The sequence below is a fragment of the Gallinula chloropus genome, assembly GCF_964237585.1.
Source record: "Gallinula chloropus genome assembly, chromosome: 9".
NCBI lineage: Eukaryota > Metazoa > Chordata > Aves > Gruiformes > Rallidae > Gallinula > Gallinula chloropus.
The window spans coordinates 11,660,541-11,686,269 of NC_140094.1; the positions used below are offsets into that span (position 1 = coordinate 11,660,541).

Below are 25,729 nucleotides of genomic sequence, written 5' to 3' on the forward strand. Positions count from 1 at the left end.
TGAAGTGTCTCTTATGACAGATTTTAGTGATACTGAGATGAGCATGAATAGGAGGATAACAACACAGAGACAAGATACCCATCAGCTAAGAATATCCTTGCTAACTGATGGCCTAAAATAGTTCTTAAGGAACAGCCACAAGCATGGCCAAGGCTTGCTATAGCTTTACTTGGTCACATCTTTCTTTGCTGAGGAAACCTGGATTTACTGACAAGGAGAACATGCAGATACCCACAGGTCACTGGAACAGGCCATGGTGTCTGGCCTAAGGCAAATGAAAGGAATTTCCTGATATGATAATGCACCTTTGCTACAATAATTAATTATTGCTTTATTGAAACAAAACCCCACCTCTCTAACCTACTGAAGTTCAGGGACAGGGGAGTCCAGAAGGCTTGCTCCATATATTACCAGACTGAAGTCTTGCAGCTTGTTCCACTCATCAGCTATGAACTAAAGTGCCCGGAACACAGACCAAGGCTGAAGCAATAAAGTGCTAATTAACGTGGGAAGTGTGACAGGAAAAGAACTTCACTGACACTGTGATGAAGAAGTTGTAAGGATGGACTGATAAGACCACAAAATTGACAGAACAAACAGTAAAAAAAGAAAAAGGAGATTCTGACCACAAAGTTTCAGTCTCCAGATTGCCATGAGAGTTTTCCTTCCAGGGCATAGACTAGTCTTTAATAACAATCTTGGCACAGACCATTACAGCCACTTCAGGGAAAAGCACAAGTGAGTAGGCATCTTTCCTGCAACTGCTTTCACACATGAACTAAAAAAAAAAAGGGATGTCTGTGTGGGGAAAAGGAATTCAAGTGAGGAAGAGCCCAGTGTCTTACTGGAGCCAGTGATCCTACAGCACAGCTATGGAAGTAGCTCACCATGCAAAGATAACACTTCAGTTGCACAAGGCTGGAGACATCCAGTTCCCCATCAACTGTAAGGCAAGGCTCATGTCTGGAAAAACATCTGATGCTTTCAAAGCCAAGGGAAGAATTCTGGTATTATTTACCCTGACATAAAAGTAAATCTAAATAGATCCCTGCATCCTGCCCCCAACAAATTAATCCCTAACAGAGTACATAATTCCCTATGTAGTATTCCTAAAACCAGACTGAGCTCACAGAAAGATCCTACAGGTTCTTAATGACTGATTTCCACTTGGAAGCCAAGGCCAGCTTTAAAACACCCTGGGTCAGACAAAGATTCCAGTACTAAAGAGATAACTACATTTAAAAAGAGGCAAAGATGACAAGAAGGTGACTGACCTGGTCTTGGTGCAACACCACATTTACACAGAAACATGAACTGGTATTACCAGTCTGCAGCTTTTCTCTACCTGAACTCCCAGCATAAAGACACCCCAATCCACAGATCGCTGAAGCATGGCCAAGTTAAGGATTTTTAAAACTGATTGACTTGTCTAAGTGCATTCCTAGGAAGTACAAGGCTCCCTTGAGATGGTGCAAGGCTGGAACTCTACTTGCAGTCAAGCATCTGTTTTTTTCCAAGCCACGTTTTAGCAGCCTACACACCGAATTACTCACTGGCTTGTGGCTTGGTACAGGGTGTTTCCAGCACAAGGACAGAGGAAGTGTGTTACCCTGTCACCTACATCTAAACAAGTGTTGCAGATCGAGTGTTTGACCCACTGGTGAAGGGATTTTGACATTTGCAACTTCCACTATATTAAAGAAAGCAGTCTTCAACTCAGTAACCCTGTAGCAAGTCACAGTCAGCAACTTAACTCTTCAAGCAGAACAGTAAATTACAAACCCAAGTGACTATATATGCAAAGCTCCTCTGATCAGATATTAACCTCTACTTTAACTCCACTTGGGAAGAAGACACTGTGATCAAACCCCAGCCATAGGATATCAAGGAAAATAGAAACCTGAAGCAGCAGGTGAGGAAACAAGATGTTCCCAAAGAGGGAAATATACCAAAGTGATCCAGAGTCTTTGGGTCAATTACTCCTGGCCAGAAACAGCCTGCTCTGAGTCTGAGCAGTGAGACTTTGTCTTCTCCCACTGGCAGATGGCATTGGCATACTGTACCACAAGCTTATCCATCCAGGTAAGGGGTTCTGGGAATAGTACAGACCCTTCAAAAAATCCCAGGTGGCCTCCATGAAGGGGCAGTACGTGCATGACATTTTCCCTTTTCTCTGTAAAACAAAAGGAGACACAGAGTTCCAGAAGGTTAACATCCTGGTGCTCAGAACAAAACCATTGTGAAGTTGTGATAATCAATTCTGTCCTTGGTGTAGCAGAAATGCACTGAAAGGCCATGTCTACTCTGAAGTCCAAACTACAACCTGACTGCTTCACAAAACAGGATGAGCTGCAGGAACCAATACCAACCAGTACAAGAAGGTTCCCCAAGAAACACTGCTGGCTGGGCCCTTACAGCTGTACCTGTCCTGCTGTAAGAATGCTCATTCTTTAACAAACTTCTATTTCAGGTACACTGGAACTGAAACAGTTAATATCATGTTGAGCTGCACCAGGTCTGACAGTTGTCCTGGTTTCAGCTGAGAGTACATTTCCTGTCTAGCAGCTAGAATAGTGCTGTGTTTTGGATCTAGTATGAGAATAATTTCAACAACACACTGATATTTTTAGTAGTTGCTCAGTAGTTGTAGTGTCTACACTAAGTCAAGGACTTCTCAGCTTCTTGAGCCCTGTCAGGTACACAAGCAGCTAGGACCTATCTGACCCAGACTGCCCAAAGGGATATTCCCCCCATATAATGTCATACTCCCTGTGTCACTAGGGAAGCTGGCCAGGAAGCAGACTTGCTGCTCAGAAACAGACTGGGCATCAGGGATTTTTTTTCCCCCTCCCTTTCTGCATGTGGTGAGCAATTGCATTTGTACATCCCTTGCTTTGTTATTACTATTAGCATTCTCTTCCTTTGTTTTCCCATGAAACTCTTTATCCCAACTCATGATGTTTGTTTTTTTTCTCCTCATTCTCCTCCCTATCCCTTGGGGGAGGAGCAGTGAGCAAGCAGCTGCATGGTGCTTGGTGACCAGCTGGGGTTAAACCATGACACAGTACATCAGCCACCTTGCTCCATATACGGTGATAAAATCCCTCTGCTCACTTCTGTCTGGAAGCGGCTGTGAATAAATTCTCTGCTTCATCTTCAACCATGAAAAGAAATGAACCCTGCCTCCCTCCCTGCGCACCCACTATCTGTGTGATGAAGCAGCAGCCAGCTCCCACTTTCAAGCTTCTAAAGTTAATTTGCCTTTCTTGGCTGACAGCTCACAGATCTCCTTTCAAGGGAGAGATCCTAGTTCAGTACCAAACCCCGCAGCCATGCATATGCCCCCTCCACTTCATCAGCAGAGGGGGCTGTTCATCCATACTTAAGACTGTCACTGTAACAACACACCTTTCCACTAAGTTTTAGTGAGGAATGAAAACATGAGGAAGAGTTTTTCCATTCAAGAATCCAACCTGGTAGTAACCTGCTGGCTATCAACACAAGCCAACACAGCAGAAGGTGCCTGAAAGGACTCGAGTTCTTCCTGCCTCATCAGTTCTATCCACTGGTGATTTAAGAGGCTTGGTACACCTCCCACAGGATGAGATGTAAGGAGGCAACTCAAGCTGCTTTGAAATCATGTACTGTGATGTGATAAGGAAGCAGTGGGTACACAAATATGCACAGCTGGAGCAGACTGCTTCAACATACCTGAAAGGGCTCTTGGAATTGATAGAAGACTCTCATGCACAAGAGGGTCATCAGCAGCATTAACCAACAGCAGAGGAACATAGATCTGCATCAAGAAACACAGAAGAAAAATTATACCAGTAAGGGGCTGGTGTTTGGATTTCAGTCTGCCAACTGTAAAACCACCTTAACCCAAGACAGACATCGTGTTTCAGAGTTGCTTGGTACCTGGAGTTCAAAATGCAGCTTGGTGACTTTTTACCAATGGAGTACTTTACAGCACTTGATTTCCCCCCCCCAATTCAAATGTACAAAAGGGGCAGAGGTACATCACAGCAAATGCAGATTGAGTCACAGATCTTCCCCATTCTCAGAATTCAAACAGCTACACCCTTTTTTGCTCTGTATCACTTTACACATAAGGCAGCTAAGTGTGAGCTCTGTCATAGACACCTTGGGCAGAGTCCAGGAAACTCCCTTGGAATGTCTCCATCCTCCAGCCCCCCAGATCAAGGGGGAATTAATCTAGTTCCACCTCTGCAAAACTTTGGTCTGCTAAACATCTGCATGCCAGATAGCATCATGAGTCTCTTCCACTGTATCTAGTAAGTTTTTCTTTCTTGAAATTGCAGGCTCTCTGCCACTCATTTCCCACCTTACTCTCATACACTCAGAGCAGTTCAGCTGAACACATGACTAAGTCACTTGGGTGGTACTACCCTGCCAGTCACAAGCTCTTAAGAGTCCAAAGCATTTAACCCCAGTGCTGATGTAGCAATAACTGAAGCCCCAACTCCAGCACACCATGCCTTATTATTCCTGAAAATCCCAGGTAAGATAGCTGCACGTAGCTATCAACAACAGGCACCACAGAACACTTCTCCAGTAGGAGAATGAAGGTACAAGAGCAGTCTCTCTTGCAAGACCTTACCCTGTGCAAGTAATGCAGGCAGCTTTCTTCCTCATAGTATTCCTTCAGGGAACTGTAGCCATGGAACTTCCTGAAATAGAGAAGGCTGTCATTGCAGTCACCTGCTTCTAGCACCCACGTGACTCTTCCTCTCAAGTGAGAGCAGACACACAGGGATAGGAGTGATGCCTCAGTTTTCATGGGCAATGTTTCTTCCTAACCAGCATCTCTGCAAAGCTCACCTTTGACAGCTTCCTGTGCTTACTCAAACACTGTGATAGCACAGACAAGCTAAACATGCAAGTGGAAGTCTAGCAGCCTTCAGGGCATTTCTTTTGATACATCCCACTTCCTTTAGGTAAATGTACATGTGGAAGATTCCAAACAGTTACAATCTTGTTTATCTTTACCCAAAAGCCTTTTCAAGTAGAGAACCACTGCAGTTTGTGAACCTCAAACATACTGGACAAAGGGGCCTGCCTACAAGCCCTCCAGAATTCACTTTGGTTCTAGTTCTTTGCCAAATCCCTAGTACTCCATCCCACACCAAGAATTTGGTAAACCTATACTCAAGGGCTTTTTTTCCTTTCTTTTTAAAAAAAATATGTAAGAGACAACATAGGTCTGGTACCTGAGGGGTCTTCTTTTTTAGTTTGGTCAGAGTAGGCGAGATTTCCCTCTGAATGACTTTTTAAAAGCAGGCAGCAATACTTCTAAGTCTGCCAAAAGCATTACAGCTGTTTAGCCAGCAATTTACAGCTTTGCTTTGGAAAGGTGTCAATACCAAGGTGTGTGCTGTTATCAGGTATAAACACTGAAGAAAGTGCTACGTTGTTTTCAAGGAGACAGGCAGTAACAGGCTACTGCTTAATAAAGCAGAGAGCTTAATTTAGGTGTTAGTACAGCAAATAAAAAATGGTTGCATTATCTCAGCCAACCCTAATGTTTGAGAAGGCAGCAGCATTTCTGGGGGAGAAGGATCCTTGCAGAATTTGAGCAGGGCTAAGGCCACTCATGACCAGCTCTGAGCCACTTACCATGTTCTGCACTGGTTTTTGTCACAGCTTACAGGCAGAGCTGGCCTCTTGCTACATTAGTGAAGGCTGCAGGTTCAGATGTTACTGATCAATAAATGCCTCCTGGATGATTGCACAGAATCAATATATATAAAGAATATCAATAGTATTTTTTGTAAGTTTTATTTAATGGGAAGACAGAGCAAGAATGAGGTTTTCAGCCCTGTATGTCAGCAGATTCCTACAGGCATAGCAAGGGGCATGCAAGAGCTGCACTTGACAGAAAGTACTTTCAGAGTTCTGTTTAGGATCAGAGGATCACCCTTCATACCTCATAACGTTATCATCAATCTGCATAAGGGATGTTGCTGTATAGAGTTTGCTCAGATCAGCATCTGACAAGCTTTGTGGTTTCTTCACGTTATCTCCAAAAAGAACTTGTCTGAAAGAGGAACATCAAGAAAAACATCCACATAAACATAACAAGGCCAGCAAAGCCATGACCTCTTCCAAGGACAGCTGATTTTACCAAGTCTGACAAGATAAGACTAGAAATGTGCTACATATAGATGAGATTTTCTTGGGAACAAGCACAGCTTATTTGTCCACTTCCCTTGCAGCAAGGCAAGCAGAAACCCTAGCAGCCTCTTCAGAGGAAAAGCATTTTGCTGTTATGCTGAAAAATTACATGAGGAACTTCTAAAAAGGCTTTTCCCAGAACAGCACTATGGGTATTTGGAACAGAGTCTGCATGTTGGAGGGAGGGTCCTTTGGCTTCACACCAAACCCGTGGGTGGCTCGGGTGAGAGCACTAGAAGTCCTGGGCATAGCAACTCCTTCACCATCTGGTCCTAAAGTCTCCCCAGCACAGATATTAGGTTAGCTCACACAGCAGAAATTACTTGGGGCATTACCTCTGCAGAAAGCTATTTACTATGGACACTTGTCATAATTAGTTATTGCCCTCAGGGGAGGAGGTGTTTCTTCACCATAACAAACCGCTCCCCTAACAAATAGAACAAAAGCTGCAAGTTGGAAAGGAGTTTGTATTCCCTTTCAGAGGCAGCTGCAGGGCAGAAGGAAGGAGACTAGGTCTGATTTGGGGGAGTCGCCTTAGAGCACAAGTGATTATGGAAAGAAGTTTCCTTAGCACTGGCTTTTTCTGGGCTATGAGTTTACTAACTTTTAATAGGGGCTTACCTAGCTTCATGTTTTAAATTTGGTTAAGTTGTCTAAATATTTATCAAATCTGGAATGAATTATGTGTATCATCCTACATGTAGGAGGAATTAGGGCAGCTGACAAGTGTTTCACACTGCACAGGAGGGTAAACAATGAATCAAAAGTTTGCAGGTGACACATGCTCTTAATTGAAATGAGTCTAAAGTGTTCCCCTCCTTTTCCTTCTCAGGCAGCTTCAAATATACACAAGGGAGGTAACTACACATTTATTACCCTAGAAAGAAGTACAAAGAGAAACTTTTGGTGCTAGAAACAACAACAACATTGAGCAAGTCACCTGTTCAACACACACATTCCTTTGCTATGAGAGCGCCATGGATCACAACAGCAGCACAAGGATCCTACAAGTACACTTGCACTCCAGGAAGAAGACCACTAAGTATTTTGCTGGCTACATTCTGTTTCTAGAGGAACTACTAGAAGCCAGAGCTACAGCCTCACTATTTACTTATTTGACAAGCAGCAGCCCCATACAGCAGATCCTGAAGATCAGTCCTACCTCAGGTAGGTGGCAGAACAAGAGGCTTCTTGAATAGGGAATTCTTTGGCTAGAAGTGAAACAGATGCAGAATACTCCAGTTTGAAGTTTAATTGCAAGGGTTTTCCTGTGTGCATCTTGTTTATTCATTAAGTAAGTTTCCTTGGAAGGCAAAGAGACAATAAAGCCTACTTTCTTCTAACAGGATCACCAAAGCTTATTTGTATATTTTGCAGTATATAAATGAGATTGACACGGGCTCCTCTTCTCTGATGGTTTATCTGAAGACCACCAAGCAAGGAACTGGTGCATAATATTTCAGGAGCTCTATTTTAAAGGACCAAGATGACAAATCCAATATAGCAATTGACTCAATACTTTCAGTGCAAGTGATATACTGCAGTACCTGTGAGAAAGGATGATCTTCTTCATGTTGTCTGCCATGAGGAAGTTATAAAATCTTCTACATTGATCCCACTGCATGAAGGTCTCCTGTGCCCTAAAAAACACACAATGCAGAACAGTTAAAGCTGTTAATGGAAAGCTTGAAAGATCTAATTAATACACTGTAACATCTCATGGCAGCCTAGAGGCTATGTAAACAAGTCTCCAGGCCTTCCCTGCCTCAGCTTAACCTTTCCCAGGAAATGACTTCCACTTTGATGAAGTTCCACAGTATCAGAAAACAGATCTGCAGTCTCATTTTGCACAAGGCAATTAGCTGTTTTGATCAGAGCATTTAAGAACCATCAATCAAGATTTGCAACACTGACAAGAGGATTTTTGTAACCCTTTGCATAAGTTGAATGTAATTTATCTAATGGGACTAGCAAGGGAAGACAGGTTGTTTATTGTGTGTATAGCTCTGCAGGGGAAGTAATTTGTGCAGCTGTTTCCAATATGGACACACACTTGTTATTGTTTTAGCTTCACTGGCAGGAACCTTTGGAATATTTGCTAGTCACAGCTGCAAAGTGGCATCTGAGTTGGTCTCTACCTACCCTCAAAGCAGAGCAGCACTTCACAGCTTATCTGTTGTTAAAGCAGAGTTAGAGAGTCATCCACACTCCCCTGAGCTCTGCCAGATACCAGCACTCCTTTGCTATGCAGGGTCACAGGCAGGTTAGAGCTTTACTCTTAACAGGGCTTGCTGTTACTGAGGAAACACACTGTCGTTTACCAAGCAACCTAAGAATGCTGGGAGCAGTTTCAGCCTCTCAAGTACCCCTACCATTTAAACATTAGCATACCATGAGAACTACAGCAGATTTACCATGACCTCCCAAGCCACAACCTGCAAGCCCCTTACCAGAGCAAAAGCAAGCTATGTTTTATTGGGAGAACAGCATGCTGGAGTAGAGATTTATTTTTTTTAAAACTTCCTTATCTTTGTCTCTCCAGACTATAACTGCCATGTTTATGCCAGGACAGGGGCATGATGGAAGACAGGAAGATGCACATTTCTTTCTCCACAAGAGGTTTTCCAAGCAAACCTTTTAAGTTATTGTAAGACAGTTAAAGTTAAAGCTACCACATTCCCCCAGTTCCTGTGGTGTACAGTAGCTCTCCTAATGTGAAGCACTGTGAGCACTGAAAAAAAAAAAGGCAGGTTCCAGTATTTTGAAGACTGCACAGGTTTCAAAGCTGGGGACTCTCCCCACAGCCTGTGGCTATGGTGAAGGTGCAATCCACCAGATCAAGAAGCGGAATCAAGCCTGTGCAGGCAAAGATTAAGGAATAAGAAGGTTTGTCCCCATTTAGCCTTGGGGAACAACTTCCCCAGACTCCATGTTAATTCATTAAAGAGCCTCAAGTTCCTCTACCAGATCCTAGTATTCTGCTGCTTTATGACTCATGCTTAGTGCTCTGGAAAGGGTTTCATACTCTAGATCCCCGATTCATCTTGTTCACCACCACTTGTTTTTTCCTCCTTTACTTCCTAAAGTTCTTTGGGGCTGTCTTAGAAAAAGTTTTTCTCTATAGTCTTAGGAAGAAAAAAATTTGTATTTTAAACTAACTGGCCATGTCTACTTGCACAAGCTGCTTTCATGTAGCCCAGAGGGATCAGTTATTTTAACCTACCAGACCAAGCCCCTGGAAGGCCAAGCTTAACCATTCCACCTGAAGGTACCCTGTGCCTCCTCCCTCCCACTTCTCTAACCAAGGGTACAATGTCCTTATCCTGTCTTTTACTGATGTTCCTTTCCACAAGGTCTTCAACTGATTAGCATTTAAAACCAGCAGTGGATATTAGGTAGGGAAACAAGATCTGAGAAGCTTTCTCAGTAACACATAGATGTTTTGTGACTGGAGATTTGCTAGTAGATGTTTACCCAGCAGGTGGAGTACAGAGCTCAGTAATCCATCCTCACAACCCACAGACGACTTGCATTAAACTGACAAGCAGCTGTTATTTTTCCACACAAAAATCCAAGTGCAGTATTGTTAAACAGGTTGTCTTTGCCCTGCTATTCTACCAGCACATCATGACATACTGCTACAGAGATCAGATTATGGAACAGCATTACTCACATCATTTTGGAGGCGAGAAATACAATATTGCATAACTGTAGAAGATGAACCAAGTAGACTGCAGCCTATAATTGAGGATCTGGCTTTAAAAGGATGCTCCATGCTAGAACCTGAAGACAACTAAGAGCATTTTGTTTGAAATAAAGCAGAAAGAGTGCTCCTGAAAGCATCTGTCCAGATTTTAAGTGTGCGAATTTATGGGGAGCTAGCAGTAGTCACATCTGATCTCAAAAGGGATCAAGTATGCTGGAATATTACTAAGTGCGTATCAAGCTTTTCATCACATCTTAATGCTTCCAGAAAAGCTGCTTGCTTCCACCTGTAAAAGTTCAAGTCATAGAAAGTACCTTGGACTGCTGAATAACAAAGTGGTCCTTGTACAGGAAAAGCATCAGCACCATCAAGAGATTTCTAGCTACCTCAATGAGATCAAGAAGCCAAGTTCCATAGCAAACCTATCTCAGGGCTGCCACAGTTTCACTGTCTTTATCTGCCAAATTAAGTTTGACTCAAATACCCTAAATCTCAACAGCCCCTCCTGCCTTTCCAATAGTTTCAGGGCCCCCAAATGCAGTGAAGTTACTGCAAAGTCAGCTACACCTTAGTAGTTGCCCATCTGTACAGACAGTAAAACCTGAAAGCAATATCTTAGCCAGTTACACTGTTCTAATCTGTCAGCTGTGCATATGTGGGAAGTTACCCCTTTAGCTGTGGTGTATCCAGGTCCTCCAGTCAACGCAAGCGTTAGCGCTAGGTGGAGCTGTGACAGCTCTGAAGTGCCACAGCCTTGGCTTCCAGGTGGGGAACACTTCAGGCAGACTTTAGGGTTAGCCTTCTCCTCCCCATCTTCCAAGTAATGTAACACAGCTGCAGGTGCCTCTCCATCAGTCCACAGCACTGTTTCAGTGACACACACTAAGAGAGGAACATGGACTGACAGTAGATGAGCCATGTGTCTCTTTCCAGACTCCCCAAGTAAAAGCTGCCACATGAAACCTCACACTGAAGCCAGACAAGCTGTTATGAACCAAGGGATACCTCTCTCTCACTCTGAGAGGAAAGCATGAGCTATTACTGCTTGCATCATCTCAGCAGCTTATCATGCTGCCCAGCCTGCCAGGTTCACGATACCAGGACTGCACAGGGATAGCCTCCTCTAGAATGCTGTAGCAATAGATCTGCTGCTCCTGCACCCCAGGAGAGACTGGGAAGGAGAAGTCTCTAGACCTACCTGAGTGCACTGTATCCCTGGCACACGCTGACACAGCACAGGACTCGCTCCTGGTTGGCCTGGTTCTCTCCCAGGTATTTGCACACAATGTTTCCACCCAGGCTGAAGCCCACGACAACCAGCTGGGTCTGAGGATAGGTCTTCTTGATGTAATTAACCATGGCAGAAAATTCCCAGGTGCAACCTAAAAGTAAGGACAAAAGTCAAGAACCATCTCATTATGTATCTAGATTCCCACTTCAAGCTTCAGTTGTGTGCTTTAAATTCAGCTTCTTGTGCTTTATGACTTTCCAATAACCTCTAGGTTTTAATAGCTCCACTTCACACGTGTTCATGTATCTGTTTTATGAGTCCTGTGGACATTAGCTCATGCCTAGTTCTGATGGAGTGCCAAAGATGAAATTAACTTGCTTAAAAAAATCACAGCAACATCTACTCTGACAATCCAAACACTTCTTTCTAAACCAGCTTAAAAAGCAGAGTCCAACAACTGTGGGCTTGACCTTGCTGTTCAAGAACAGCACACATCACCACCATCCTGAGGCAGTTTGCTGTGTCTGAACTTCAGCAGGGTGCCTGGAAAGCAGCTTGCCCCTTTGCTTTTAGCAAGGCTGCCATGGATCCTTAAATCCAGGCTGATGCAGGGAGAAGATGGAAATGCAGAGTTGGCTTGTCAGGCCAGAGCTCTCAGTGGACAGACTGAGCAGCTGCTCTCTGGAATCACAGGGAAGGATTTAAGCAGAGGCAGCTAGCCCTTTTTAACCACTGAAGAGGTAAAGATACTGCAGCTTCCTAAAAGATGCATGGGCATCCCTCTCTAAGAGACAAGTGCCTCTGTAAGGCTCTGTTCTGCTCTCAGGTAACACCCACTTCCACCCACAGACTGCAGGCACCAAGGGATCCAGCTTCTGGAAGTACTGGGATCCTTAGATTGTCTGACAGATTTGAAGGCCTCCACACATGCAACGTCCAAGTACCTACAGCTAAAAGTTGGGATTCTACCCTGTACCAACTTAAGTGTTACACTGCATCCCCATCCTTGCCAGACATCAATCTCAGGTTTTGGCTAGCTCTGGAGTAGAGGGAGCACCAGGGCTTGTGTTTACTTCAGCCATGTGGCAGACTTCTGTCTGAGTATTTCAGCAGGGCTTGGGCACTTCCTTGGGAATGTTCTTAATGAGAGAGTCTCTCTCAAGATGTCAAATGCTGCACTGCTCTACTTTCCTCTGGAAGAAGTCAGCAGTCAAAATACTTTAGTGTTTGACCTTCATGATTTGAGGGCAGCTGGCAACCATTTCAGAAATCCCAAACTAGAAGGGCAACAGGTCAAGCTTGATGTAAAGGCTGAAGGATTCAGCAAATCCCAAGTTTATGCTACTTGCTTCTCAACAAATATGCCAGGAATCCAGCAAAAGCTGGAAGGACACTAGGATATTTATGTTGGAGGCAAAGTAAAGCCTGCTTATGGTCTTGCTGGTCTCCATTTAACAAGCAACTCTGCCAAGTGATTTACTGTCATACCCAAAGGAAGTACAAGGCATTCCTTGCCCTTTCCAAGGCTATAAAATGCTCAGAAAGGTATGTCTCAAGAGCTGCACTACAAAAATAATTCCCTAAGGTCTAAAGCAAAGTCCCATGGAAGAAAGCTCTTGAGTTATCAAAAAAGCAAATGCTTTAAGGAGGCCAAGCTTAGTTCCCAAGACATTGCAGGCTTAAAGCCATTAGCAGTCCAAGACTTTAATACAAATTGAGGTACTTGGTATTCCTGCAGTGTTGTCCACTGAGAAGATTTGATAACTATATAAAACAAGCAACAAATCATTACAGTCTATTTGCCTGCCAGACCCAAAATCTCAAAGCACAGTGTGTCTATTTTGGTAATTCAGCTGCTCAATATAAACATTCAAACTTTTAAGACACCACTAAGAGTTTGATTATTAAAAGAGAAGGGTAATACCACTCAGCTCAACTCATCACATAATACATATATAGATGTTTGCAGTAAGGAGGGACACGAGGGCTCAAGAGAACCCAGGAACAAGCAGATCAGGTCACAGGCAAGACAGCCACATTTTACCAAGATCATGTTACTCACTAGGAGGGCAGTTAATAGCTAAAGTCACCCTCAGCATGGCTCCAAATCCTCTATTCCTTTTAATTTCTAGGTTAAGGGAGATTTCCTTGTACTCAAGGTGAAAGCCCAAGACCATGGCAGTTAGGCATTACCACTGCTGTAGCTTTACCCTCACACTGCACAACTGCTGCTGTTCCTTGACCATTGTGTTACATCCAGAGCCCATCCTCATGTGTCCCTCCTAGGACAGGAGCATACTTTCTAGAAACAGTGGTACGAACTCCTCTCACATAACATTTTACACAGCCTTAGAAGTAATGTTTACTTTGCACAGCCAGGTTTCTTTCACATTCCATTAAACAGGCATTTCAGCAGCTCTAAAATGATTTGAGCAAGCTCTTAGTAGTCACAAGAGCTTTTTTTCCCTAACCCTCCAGAAGTTTTCTTTTCAAAAAACTGCCTCCTTGAGAAGCCTCAAGGGAAAGTGAATCCCAGTAGTAGCCTCCCTTCTCCCTCACATGTAAGTTCAGACTAGCTCCTAAGAAACAGCACAAAGTTATCCTTATTGAGACGTGGTAGTTGCATTATGCTGAAGGAGGCTGATGAAGCCCTAGAAGTTCCACAAGCTTGAAGTTAAGTCCCCAGGTGCCAGGTAAAGCACCTACCGTAGGTGAACATCCGCGGAGACGTGAGCTCGATGTTTGGCAAGGCTCCCAGGTGGTTCAGGACAGCACACCTGTACCCATTTTTCTGGGCATAGTCAACAAAAGTGCGGATATACTGCTTTTCACTGTGGTTAGCAATCCCTGGGCAGATCACCATCGTGACATCCTCTGTGCAAAGGGAAGGGAGAGAAGTTAAGTAAATGTCACTTCATGCAAATTAAAGAGATTCAGAAGGTTTCCATTTCAAACTCGTGGGAAACCATCTACTAGAAGAGAGCTAAAAATCCTACCACTCTGCCAAAAATCCAGTGCAGGACTGGAGGCTGGTAGCTCTAGTGCTACAGATGTAAAAAAGTAATTCATGTTACAGGAGATGAACAGTTTTCTAACTGCAGGGAAAACTGTCCAAACAATTCTACAGGCACTGCCTAGAGACCAAGAGTAAATTCTTCCCTCTGAAGGGTATTTTTGACATTACACGTTTTGCTTTCTGACAGCCTGTTGCTACTATGTGTGGAAGCTCTGGAGCTCACTGCTTGTTCGTGCAGTTTTTCCCCTTGTTTCCCTTCCAGAGTTGGGTGTAAGACAGATGTTCAAACTGGAGCTTTGCTAAGCACAGACATTCTGATGGGCTGGCATTAGCTACAAAGCAGATCATGGCTAATCTAATGATATTTGATCTGCTGACACTGTTCACTAGTTTAACAAGATACTATTTCATCAACTAGGAAAGTAATTGTTGTAATTCAAGTAGCACAGTAAATTACATTCAGGATTAGCATATATGCTTCAAATTAGCTATCAGACTCTTGGCACTTAAATGCAAAGCTCCAACACTTAGCAGCTCTAGCCACTGAATTTTTACCTCATTAGAAAAGCACTGCTCAGATTCTCTTCAATGATGAAGATAACTGTCAGCATTGAGATTCTCGTGGTACAACATGTGAGCAGAGTTACCATTAAGAAAAGAAACTCAGATTTTTTTTGATGGCCAAACAGGAGTCACAGGCATACAATGAAGTCAGCTACTGCAGAGGTAAACTGTGCTTCTGAAGCCAAGCCCCAGTTACTCTGTTGTAACTGCTAGTAACAGCAACATTTACAGTGACTTTGAAAAGTTGACATTTACTCTGAACATACATAATGCTGTAAACAATCACCATTATTTTCTACTTTCTCACTGAGTTCTCTTCATATCTGGACTCCTTCATGTCCTGTGCACACGGAGTTTGTTTTCACACAGACCCTGAAGCACATTTGTTAGTAAACTACCAAGAAACTGTTTATAAGGAGGAGACAGTCTGGTTTCTTTTCCATACATACGAGGCTATGGAGAACCCCATGCAGGTAGTCTCTGTTCTATGATCCCACAGGTAACAGGTACTCCAAAGAAGACTTACCACCATCATCGCTTCCAGCCTCCCACTTGAAGCACAGGTTATGGAACACTACTTCTGTTCCTTGACTCTTACTACAAAGAGTTAATTAGTCTAGTAGGGTCTCTCCTCCTGCCCAAGATGTAGGTATACAATATGATGGCCTCACAGTCTCCATGCATTGGTTAGTACTGCTTAGCAGCCCCAGCACTGTCTATCCTTTCTGCTAAATCAAGCAGTGTCCTCATCTACCCCCCAGAGCCCAGTATCAATGTTAGCAGCTATACACAGCCAGCAGCTGTTTGACTACCTCCAATGCAGTGCTCTGACTGCGGCTCAAAGAGATCAAACGTGGCTGTTGCTCCATCTGGCATCGTGAGGTACTTGCGAAGCCCGTAGGGATGTGGGGATCTCACTCTGCCCATTTTTCCATAGAGGGCAGTCTGGATATGTCCACTCTTGCCCCAGATCAGGGGTGGAATGTACCTGAAAGAGGCAGCAATTGAATTACTTATCCTCACTGTGGTAACAAGCCTGTAACAAATCTTCCCCTCACCACCACATATAGCAACAGATATGAAATTGTTTCAGCTCCAACTGAACTGGCAGTGCTGATCTGTGCAGCCTTACCCAAGGACAGACTGATACACTCTCAAAGCTGAGAAATCAGCACCAATAGCAGCAGCAGCTGCCACCAAAATCCAGACATTCCTCTGTATTGAAATGTTACAAGCACAAATGCTTCCCACCAAATACAGAGGCCTTGTGCCTCAGCGAGATAGGGAGAGCAGGTTGCTAGCCAACCAAACTGACCTCCAAAACCTCTAAAGTGTTATAAATCTGTTTTAATTGAAACACTGAAGCCTGCTGGGTTGAGCCACATGACCTTGCAAAAGCACTGTACTGTACAAGCCAGTGGCAGAAACAACAAGATGGATAGCAAGTTCTAGAAGACAGAAAGCCCCAAGACTTCACGGTTGGGATGGTTTTATACAGAACTGCTCTCCTCAGTCTGAGCAGCAGCATGGCACAGGGTGATTTTGCCTCTCAAGCAGAGAGGTAAAGCTGGGAAGTTTTAAGAGGACCTGCCAGAATTGGCCAGCCAAGTTCCACTGAATAGTAAATCCCTTTCCACATGAGGGGGGACTCCACTGATTACATTTGTTTATCAAGGGCATATTAAAACTAGATGACAAAGCAGATTTTCCATCTTTCCCTGGCTTACTGCTCCCCCCCCAAAGACATGGGGGAAACACAGCTATGAGCTGGGAGGCTGTTAATGGCTTAGTTACCAGTTCTGTTAGTAAAAGCAGAGCTGCAAGTGGCTTAACAGGAGACATACTGCTGCCCACATGGCTGTGGTGGAACAGTCACTTCGTCACTCTGCAATGGACAGACTAAGCCAATGCCTTGAAAAAGAGAGTGACATCAGTTCCAGACAGGACAGCATGAATGATTTACTGCTTAGGAGAAGAGCAGTCCCAGGGAACATGCTTCTAATTAAGGAGCTGTGGTCTCTGCTATGCAGAGCATCCAAAAGAAGCTTGAGAGCTTCTGACATCATTTTGGATCCAGAGAGACCAGCAACACTCCTCCCCATTTTTTATTTGGGGCTGGGGGGAGAGAAGAAAAGGTGTGTGGTATTCCTCCAATCATCCCCTTCAACTCTATGAGACCACATGGAGCAGAGAGCCTATTCTTTCATGCTTTTCTCTGTTCACAGAAAACTAGGCAGCTTGGGGCTCAGATTTACCAGAGCCCAACAGAAACCTTGCTTTCTTTACACTCTGACACTACCTACTCACACAGCTGGACCTTATTCCCCATGACAGCTCATGTGTTGTATTCATAACTCCCTGTTGCCCCTACACATTCCTCAAAAAAACCCACAGCTTCCTACAAAAATAAGATCTAGACTTATTTAACAAGAGCAGTACTACACCTTTTCTCCCTGTTCACTTCCCTCATCCATGAAGGAGGCTTCTTAGTGCAACACAGCAGTTCATTATGCAGTTTTGCTCAGTTTTTACAAGTGCACTTTCCAAAAGGACCCAAAATAGATTCCCCTAAGAACAGGTATCACTTCAATAGAAGCTACAGAAGCTGCCAACTGATGCTTGTAACCTTGTAAGTTAGCCCTGGGTGCATCTTGGGTTCTATCACTCAACTACAAAGCATTTCAAAGAATCTACATGAGGCCAGTAGCACCATCTTCTATCAACCAGCATCCCTGCAGTGAGAGATGGGCACTGTAGGTGGGTCTTGCCAGGAGCAGTGTGCAGCACACCAGCTGTGCATGTCCCCAGCAATAAAAGGGACTGTGCAAGCTCATCTTCTGCAATAGCTGGCAGAGGTGGAAAGTAGTCAGTGGATACACACTCATGATTCAGAGCAGATAGCCATCAGGACAGCACAGACAATGTAAACAAGGCTGCACAAGAGCCACCACAGATAGCTCTGCTCAAGTGACAGCTCACCACAGAGGGATCTGAACCACAACTGTTACATCAGGTAGAAGAGACACTACTAGTCTTCCAGTATCAGAAAAGCAGCTAGCTTCACTCCTGCCACTGACTTTATGACCAGTTCAGGTCAGTAACCATACAACACAGTAATCAGTGGTTCACTGACTTTTTGTCTTTTACAGAAGTCCTTTGTGGATGGGTTTTGGTAGTAGCTCTTTTGAGGGTAGCTGTCAAAGGAAACCTATGAAAGGAATTTGCCACTCTTACAAGAGACTCTGACATCGACAGCATTGCATGGCTAATTTTAGGCTAAATACAAGCACTGGAAAGTTCTGCTGATTCTATTTGAAAAGCACTATACAGAAGTAAAGCATTACCCCAGGTAAAGCCCAAAGTCTTATGCCACAGGGATAACAAGAAAGCAGTATCTCCAGCTACAACAGATACATTATACAGCTGTGGCTGGTGACTGCTACCACTGTGATTAAAAAAAAAATAGAAGGATCTCTGCAAACACCAATCCTTTCCTCATATTACCTACAGTCTGCAGTGCAGTCTCCAGCTATAAGTTAGAGTCATCCAGTGGAACAGATGCAGCAGCTGCAGCAGCACACACCACAGGATGTGGTTAGAGAGGAAATTGCAAGTCTTCAAAGCCTCACGGCTACTGAAGACAAAAGGCTTACCAAGAGCACACTGCTTAGAGCAGCCTGCCTCCTCAGGTCACAGCTGGCTTCTGCAGGGGGAAAAATCCAAACCTGCTTTCAAGTAACTTGTCTGGAAGCTACCTGAAGTACTGATCTTCAGTAAGCCAAACCTTTACATAGCTGAACAGCAAATACAGTTTCATCTCCATGTTCTTTGTTAAAGACTAAACCAGGCACCCCTGTGACTCCATCCAAACAGTGGGGAAATGCCACCTGTGGGTTCAACATTTCCATCTGAAAGCTAAAACTGTGTCAAGTCTGATCGACAAGGGTGCATTCACTGCCTGGTCCCTTCAGAGTGCACAAGCCAGTGTTTCTGAGCATCCTCCAGACCAAGCAAGTAAAGCACTGCGATTGTCTTTTATGCAAACTCCACTCAGCTGTTGAAGCATTGCACTGCCTGCAGCAAGGATGTGCTGGGTTAGTCACTCTGCTCTTCTAAATGAATATTCAAAGGTCAAGTTCCAGCATGAGTAATGTGCATAGGACAGCACTCTGATGCAGAGATTTGTTACTCCTGCATTTCTGCACTTTGCACTTAAATAAAGCAGTTAAAGCTCTGAAACACATGGAAGTGTTAAAGCAACAGCTTATCTCACCTCTCTTTTCTTTTACTATCGCTCATCAGCCTTTAAGCAATAGGCTTATGGCAAGACATATCCTAAAATCCCCTAAGTACCCAAGCTCCATGAGACTGATCATCACAAGACTTCATCAGGGAGAGGGAAAAAAGTTGCCCAGATTGCATAGCTCTCATAATCAGTGAAAAACTAAGGCAGATTAAAACTCACCTTAACAGATCAATGAAACAACATGAAGCCAATAAAAGTTAGGCTTTCATTTACTAAGTTGCCAATCTGACATACCACAAAACTCTATAAAGCCCTGACAGTAACAAAGTGATGCCTCTATCATTGCATTCCAGTGAAAGCTGTCCTCAGCTGAGGGACAAGTGTGACTTTGTAAAGCGTCCTTATCATCTACAGCAGAACCAGGCACATGATCTGACTATTTTTGTCAACCCTTCATTTTGGCAATGGACAAATCTGGTTTTGAACATCTTCCTACAAGTGACTGTCTGCATCTTTCACTGATGAAGTCTACAAGAACTATCAAGACCAAGTGCTGAGCATAATAGTACAAGACTGTACAGGATTGAAGAGCAAGATACCTTTTTATGAAGGACCTGTGAGGATTTTCAGCTTGCTTTTACTAAAATTAAAAGGAGGAGAACATGGAAAGAACTCTTCAGTTATGAAGGCAGACAATACCACACTGGTGAGGGCAAAAAACCCCAACTTGCCAGGAATTGCACAAGAATCTTCACCTCCTGGAAGTGCAGATCAGATAACAGGCTTAAGTAAAACTTAACATATGCAAGAAAGTTCCAGAGACTTATTTATATTCAACCCAGCTGAAAAAACCCAACTATCCAGTGAGGATAGCAATAGCTAGGACAGATTGTTTTGTAGTGAAGCCAACATTCCTCATGGCAAACAGATGAAGAGAGATGCTCCCCTGAAACAATCACTCTGTAGGCAGGAGAGCATGTACTCAGGGTATTTTTCTAATTGCTTACTTTAGCAAAACAAGTTCATCAGGGTGTGACACAGGGAAACACAAGCTAGATATCATGCAGACTGAGCAATTCAGTGGTATCCAGTTTAAGGAGCATTCAAGCATTGCCCTTTAGATTTTATGCTAAATCTATCACCACTGCTAAATTTAACCATGTCTTCTAAACAAGGGCTCCTCACTCATAAAAGCAGGTCACATCCCCCTACATTAATACCAAGTAAAACCAAGGAAAGTGTTCAAAGACATTACAGACTTCAACTTCTCTATAATGCCTATTTTAACCAAAGTGGGCTCGGAAAGCAGTGCACTGTAGAGATTATTCCAGCCCAGCAAATTTGACTGTATTGAGATTATTTAATTTACATTCCTTGGTTTGCCTGCTTCCAGCAAAGCTGCTCACAGATGTACAAGAGCCCAGGAGCAGACACTGTGTCTGTAAGCAGCATTTCCACTGTACTGCAATAATACTTTACAGATGACACGAGCTGAGTGGTGAGCAGCAGTCAGGAAGACTCCTTGCCAAGGAGCTATATGCATGCCCACGCAAGGGCGAGGATGACGTACCGCAACAGCACAGACAAGCAAGTACTGATAGCACCAATCAGAAGGCAAAGTTGAGTTATACTGGAGAAAAAACCCACCTCAATTTCTATGAAACAAACCCAGCTTCCCAGTTTGCTCCAGATCCAAAGGTTAACTGACTCATTTTCCTGTTTTGATTTGGGCAGTTGTAACAGATAACAGTCACTCTGAGTAAAGACAAATATTTAAGGTAGTTATGGCTTCCAGTAGCCAGTCCTATATCTTCTGGTAACAAACAGGGTTTTGCAACACAAGGCAAACAGAAGAACAGCTCTGGGGAACGCCAGTTACTTATTCTGGAAGCTAACCTATATGACATAAGTAGTACATAGTTCAGTCTTAACTGGCTAAGTGAATTCACAGCCATTTATACAAGTTTGCTCACAAACATTAGTGGTTTTGCTCCAAATGCTGTATTTCAGCTGTGTGGTGCAGCCCCACATCTTGATAGGTGGCTGTCCAATAGTGCCCAAGAGCAAAATAATTCCTAGGTGTTGCCCAAACATTCTTCTGGCATTTTAATGCTAAAAACAATTCTAACACATGACTGTAGATGAAGTTTTAGTGGCTCTCAGGCAGCAGATTATGATTTTAGAGCACGTACATCAGCCACTATTCAGGAATTTAGGAAAGCAGCAGCTGCATAAGCAGCTCACACAAAGCACAAGAACTGTGCTATTTTTATTAGCAAGCATCAGCATTCAGGTCCTTAAAGATCTGAAGTGGAAGTTCAGCAACAGGCTTATTTTGGGAGCATTACTTCATTTCATCTGATGAGATTAACACTTTAAACATTAACTCTTACATCAGTTTTGATGTGCTGTAGCACATTGTAGGCTCTCCTTTCTTGCTATCAGTATCATATTTGTCTGTGGTGGGGGACACCCCAAAAACTGTCACCCGCATTACAACAGGCAGCAGGGGTTGTTCCCCCCCCCCTTTTACAAAGCAGTCTGGAGGTACTTAAAGGATGCTTTACAAATCAACCCTTGTTTGAACCTTGTCCTTTATTAGATGCTAGGAAATGCAATTTGAACTCCAATCAAGAAAGCTCATCCAGAAGTCTGCAGGGTTCAACATCCCTCACCCCAAATATGTAAAAAGCAAGTTTTTCTCCATCAGCTTAGCCAGAGGGTTCAGCATGGCAAAGATACAGCAAAAGGTTAAACTCAAGCAGCTTACAGAGCTTCCCTGGCCCCTGAGCCTCAGAAAAATAAGCTAACAGAAATGGAACAGAAGGGTTTGCTGTCCACAGAAACTGTGTGAAGTGAGAGCTATTAAAAAAATACATACTGGCCTCCTCAGTTAAACCACTTCCTTCACAATTTAGGCAGCTTTTATTTAGCAAAGTGCACATCACACCCTTCCTCAAACTTTGGTAACAACAATAAGCACTCTAGTCAAAACAGGGCACAAGGAATACAGCATATCTTCCTTGCTGATAAGGGCTGGAGAAAGCAAGGCTGCTGCCAATGCCACAGCAGAGCACCTCACTAGGACTCAGACCCCCCCTGAAGCTGTTTCTCTCCCCAGGGTCAATGCTTCAGCTTACCAACAGGGAGCTGCCATTCTTCTCTACCTCACACATTCATCTGTCAAAGCTTCAGGAGTAATATTGTTCTGGTTTATTACTCCCCTGGAAGTGTTCATCCCAGGGTAAAGCACTAAGGAGCTGGCAGGTATCAAACTTCACTCACTATTCAGTGGAAAAAAGAGAACACAGAAGCTAGAAGCCACTTTTCTCACTACTTGTCTCCTGGCATCTAGAAGAGCAATGACAGTGCAAGAAAGTCTTCAGGTACCAAGCAGCTTGCTTATCCAGTATCAGTTACTGTGCAAACAAAGGATAAGGAGGATCTAGCCTGGATCTTTTACAGTATTTAACAGGCTTGACAGTCATCTGCCTCCATCTTTAGGAGCTTGCCTTTATTAACAAAAAAATGTGCACAGACAGCAGGGATAATTATTTTTCAATAAGGATGACACTTGTGCCACAGCTCTACACAAATAAAGCTACACAAACACACTTGATGGTAGAATAAATTTGGAACAGTCAACAAAAATCTCCAGCCCAGTATGGAAAGCACTGGCCAAATTTTGCTTCATGAATCAAAGAGCTAATGCTGCATTTCTACAGGAATAAGAGAGCAGATGGCAGACTTTCTGTACCAGCTTGAAAGACAGGAAAAGGAGACAGCTGCAGCCAGGGGTTAGGTCCAAGTGCTCAAGGGCACCAATAGCTGTGCTGATTTGCAAGAGCTTCCATGCATGCAGCAGTCCTTTGGATGAGAAAGGGTCTGATGGTGCTACTCCACTTTGTAAGCCAAAGGACAGAGGTGGACTGGGGTAAAGAAAGAGAAGTGAAGAGGTAAGGAAACAGGAGAACTAGGAAGATACAATCTGTTGCTTAACAGCAGCTTTCTATGTATAGATCAAACACTATCTGGTTTGGAGAAGTGGTATTAACATCTGCAAGTACCAGGTACCTGGCAAACAGCCTTCTCCAGCAGCTTTACAATCCAAAGCTCTTAAATTATTCATTCACCACCACTTGGCTTGTTGAATGACACTACAGTGACAATGTCCTGAATAAGTTCATTTGTGAGGATGGTGCCACGAAGGGAAAATAAACTCCAAAAGTGTTTAAGTATTATTGTATCTGCACAGCTTTCACAACTTATTTCTGCCTTCTCCCTGTCACCCTGCCTTTTCTCCAGTGATACCCTAGTTCCTGCCTCCCTTAGACTCAAGGGAGCTGAACAAACCAGGTCTGAAAGCCAACTCACAGCTGTACAGAAGAATTGGTTTTACAACAGATTTTACAACAATCCCAGTGCTGATATCACAGAAGGGATGGCTGGGCTACTTATTTGGCTTTCCTGGTAGAATTTGAAAAGAGTTGCTTAATCAGCTTTCCTAACAGTCTGAATAATTAGCAAGTAATCAAAGTCTTACAACATTTTTCAGTTGAGTATGGCACAAGCTATTTTCACATCTCTTTTTCCTAATTAGTCCTACAAACTGTTTCATGCATAATTGCAGGAATTCAAATATATTTGTTCCCCTTTAGCCTCTAGGTGACTTTCATGCCTAAATATAGGATTTCTTCAATATTTTTTTTTTAATTTCTGTAGTAAAAAAAGTCTGATACCATCACTAGAATAGCAAAAAAATATAATCATGTTTCCCAGAGTTGTCTTCCCTGCCAACCCTTTCAATCTCCAACAGCAATTGTATTCCTGTCTCCCCTAACATTGGTATACACAGGTTACAAAAAACTGAACCACCTATTGACACATTTTGTTATGGTTTATTGCAGCTGCATTTGCCTCAAAGGCTTTCATGAGCCCAGGAAACAATGTTTCACCCAAGAACAATATGTTGGAAATCACTGCTGCTGTTTCCAGAGAAGTTGGCAAGCCTGAGCTCAGCTGATCCAGAGAAAGCAAACAATCCAAGACTGCACACTCCTAACACAGCACCGGGTTCTGAGAGCAGCTCTTCACTCCTGCAATTAATGCACAACAGATGTACTGCAATTTTTAGACATGTTTTGTATCTTCACTCCTTTGGGAATGCTTTGTTCTCCCACTGAAAAACCAAAGATGAGACTTGAATACAGTAGTGCTAGGAGCTTGTGCTGTAAGAACAGAGGTTAAAGAAAAGTAAAATTGACTCAGAATTAGCTTGCTTACAGCCTGTTTCCAAAAATTAGCCTAATACACCTTCAAGACTGGTAATCACAGCTTCATACTTGCTCTTTCAGGGTTGTGTCAGTCCAGAGTGTCAACACTGAGATGATGAGTGTCTAAGACACACTAAGGAGGTTCTAGTTACTTGGTATTTTTTTTTAGGGAAGCAACTGCTTTACAGTTAAGGCACCAGACATAATCAAGCATCCAGTTTCAGTGCTCAGCTTCACCACACGCTTATGTTACCACTGAACTCAGAATGCATCAGGAAGCCCTCTTTGGGCTCCAGTGTAAAATGAATAATGTTTTGTTTCATCTAAGAGTTTACAGAGCCTGGGGCCTATGATCTTACACCTTATATAATCAAGGGACCTAACACAGCACCGCTAAAAGCCTCTCATCTGCCCTACAATGACTATCATTAAGTCAGCTTGACTTTTCAGATCCAAAAGGAAGGTTCATGCAGCTGCACTCAGCACTTACTGGATAATTGATGTATTTAGGGCTTCTAAATAGGACTTGCAAGTTTTTCAAAGTGATTGTGGAAGAGAAATACTGTAATCAAAGTCCTTGTCCTTCCAAAGCTCATGAAATTCTAGTAAATGCTACATATTATTGGTAAAGGTAAGGGCAGCTGCACTCCTTCTAGAGGTCCTGGAATGGAAGGTCAAGGATCAGCCTGCTCAAATTCAAGCTGACCTTATGTCAACTGTGCAAGTGGATTCAACAGGCTTAGAGCTGGCCAGTATGTCATTACTTTATTAAACTAGTTATGATGATGTGCTCTAACCAGTAATAGATTTCATTAGTCTTCAATCAACTTAAGGCACTTCAAATAAGAGTAGGCACTTTAAAACTAATAGCCATCCCTGCTTTCATTGGAAGTGCACAGACACATCATGGAAACGTTTCCTTCCCGCGAGCCCCAACAGATTTCTTCCCTAATTGAAAGGGTAGTACATGAACAGGAACAAGTGCTGACTGCATCCATCCCTCCCCTGTTTCCACAGACAGTGGGCTATAGTGCTGGTACAGTACAAAGTCAGAATACTGCCACTATACACAGAAGGGCAGGGGTGACTTTTTCCATAGGTCCATTGAGGGCTCTACACAATCAGGCTTGGTCCTAAATTCAGGCACCTGGGACACCAACAATAACGAAATGCTTGACTTGGTCAGGTTGAATTTATCAAGAGAATACCCTGACATTCATTTGCATCGAGGTTTAAGAACAGTTAAGTGCAATCCTACTCCCTATAACACAAGTTAGCATGGAAAAAAAAAACATACTACTTACTCTTTGGTCAAAAGTGGGCAGGATTTGAGCAGAAAGCGGGCCAAAGCAGAGTCCTGGTAAATGAGTTCAGGAGGGGCAGTTGGGCTTTTTAAATTCAAGCAGCGAACAATAACATAGAGAACAGCAGCAACTGCAGCTAGCTTCACCCCATCGAACACCGCCGGCAGCTCGGGGGTTTCCAACATCGCACTCAT

The 25,729-nt window shown here is 43.4% G+C and overlaps 1 protein-coding gene across 1 annotated transcript; it reads right to left on the reverse strand.

Annotated features, from left to right (window-relative positions):
• Nucleotides 1–1,801: 1,801 nt before the first annotated feature.
• Nucleotides 1,802–25,729, reverse strand: ABHD2 (abhydrolase domain containing 2, acylglycerol lipase; the record flags this gene model as incomplete). The annotated part of the gene is made up of 9 exons (XM_084268076.1): nt 1,802–2,173; nt 3,712–3,796; nt 4,622–4,691; nt 5,948–6,058; nt 7,743–7,835; nt 11,100–11,283; nt 13,839–14,006; nt 15,525–15,700; nt 25,536–25,729. The coding sequence occupies 9 exons, from the start codon at nt 25,727–25,729 to the stop codon at nt 1,977–1,979; spliced, it is 1,278 nt and encodes a 425-aa protein (XP_084124202.1). The 3' UTR covers nt 1,802–1,976.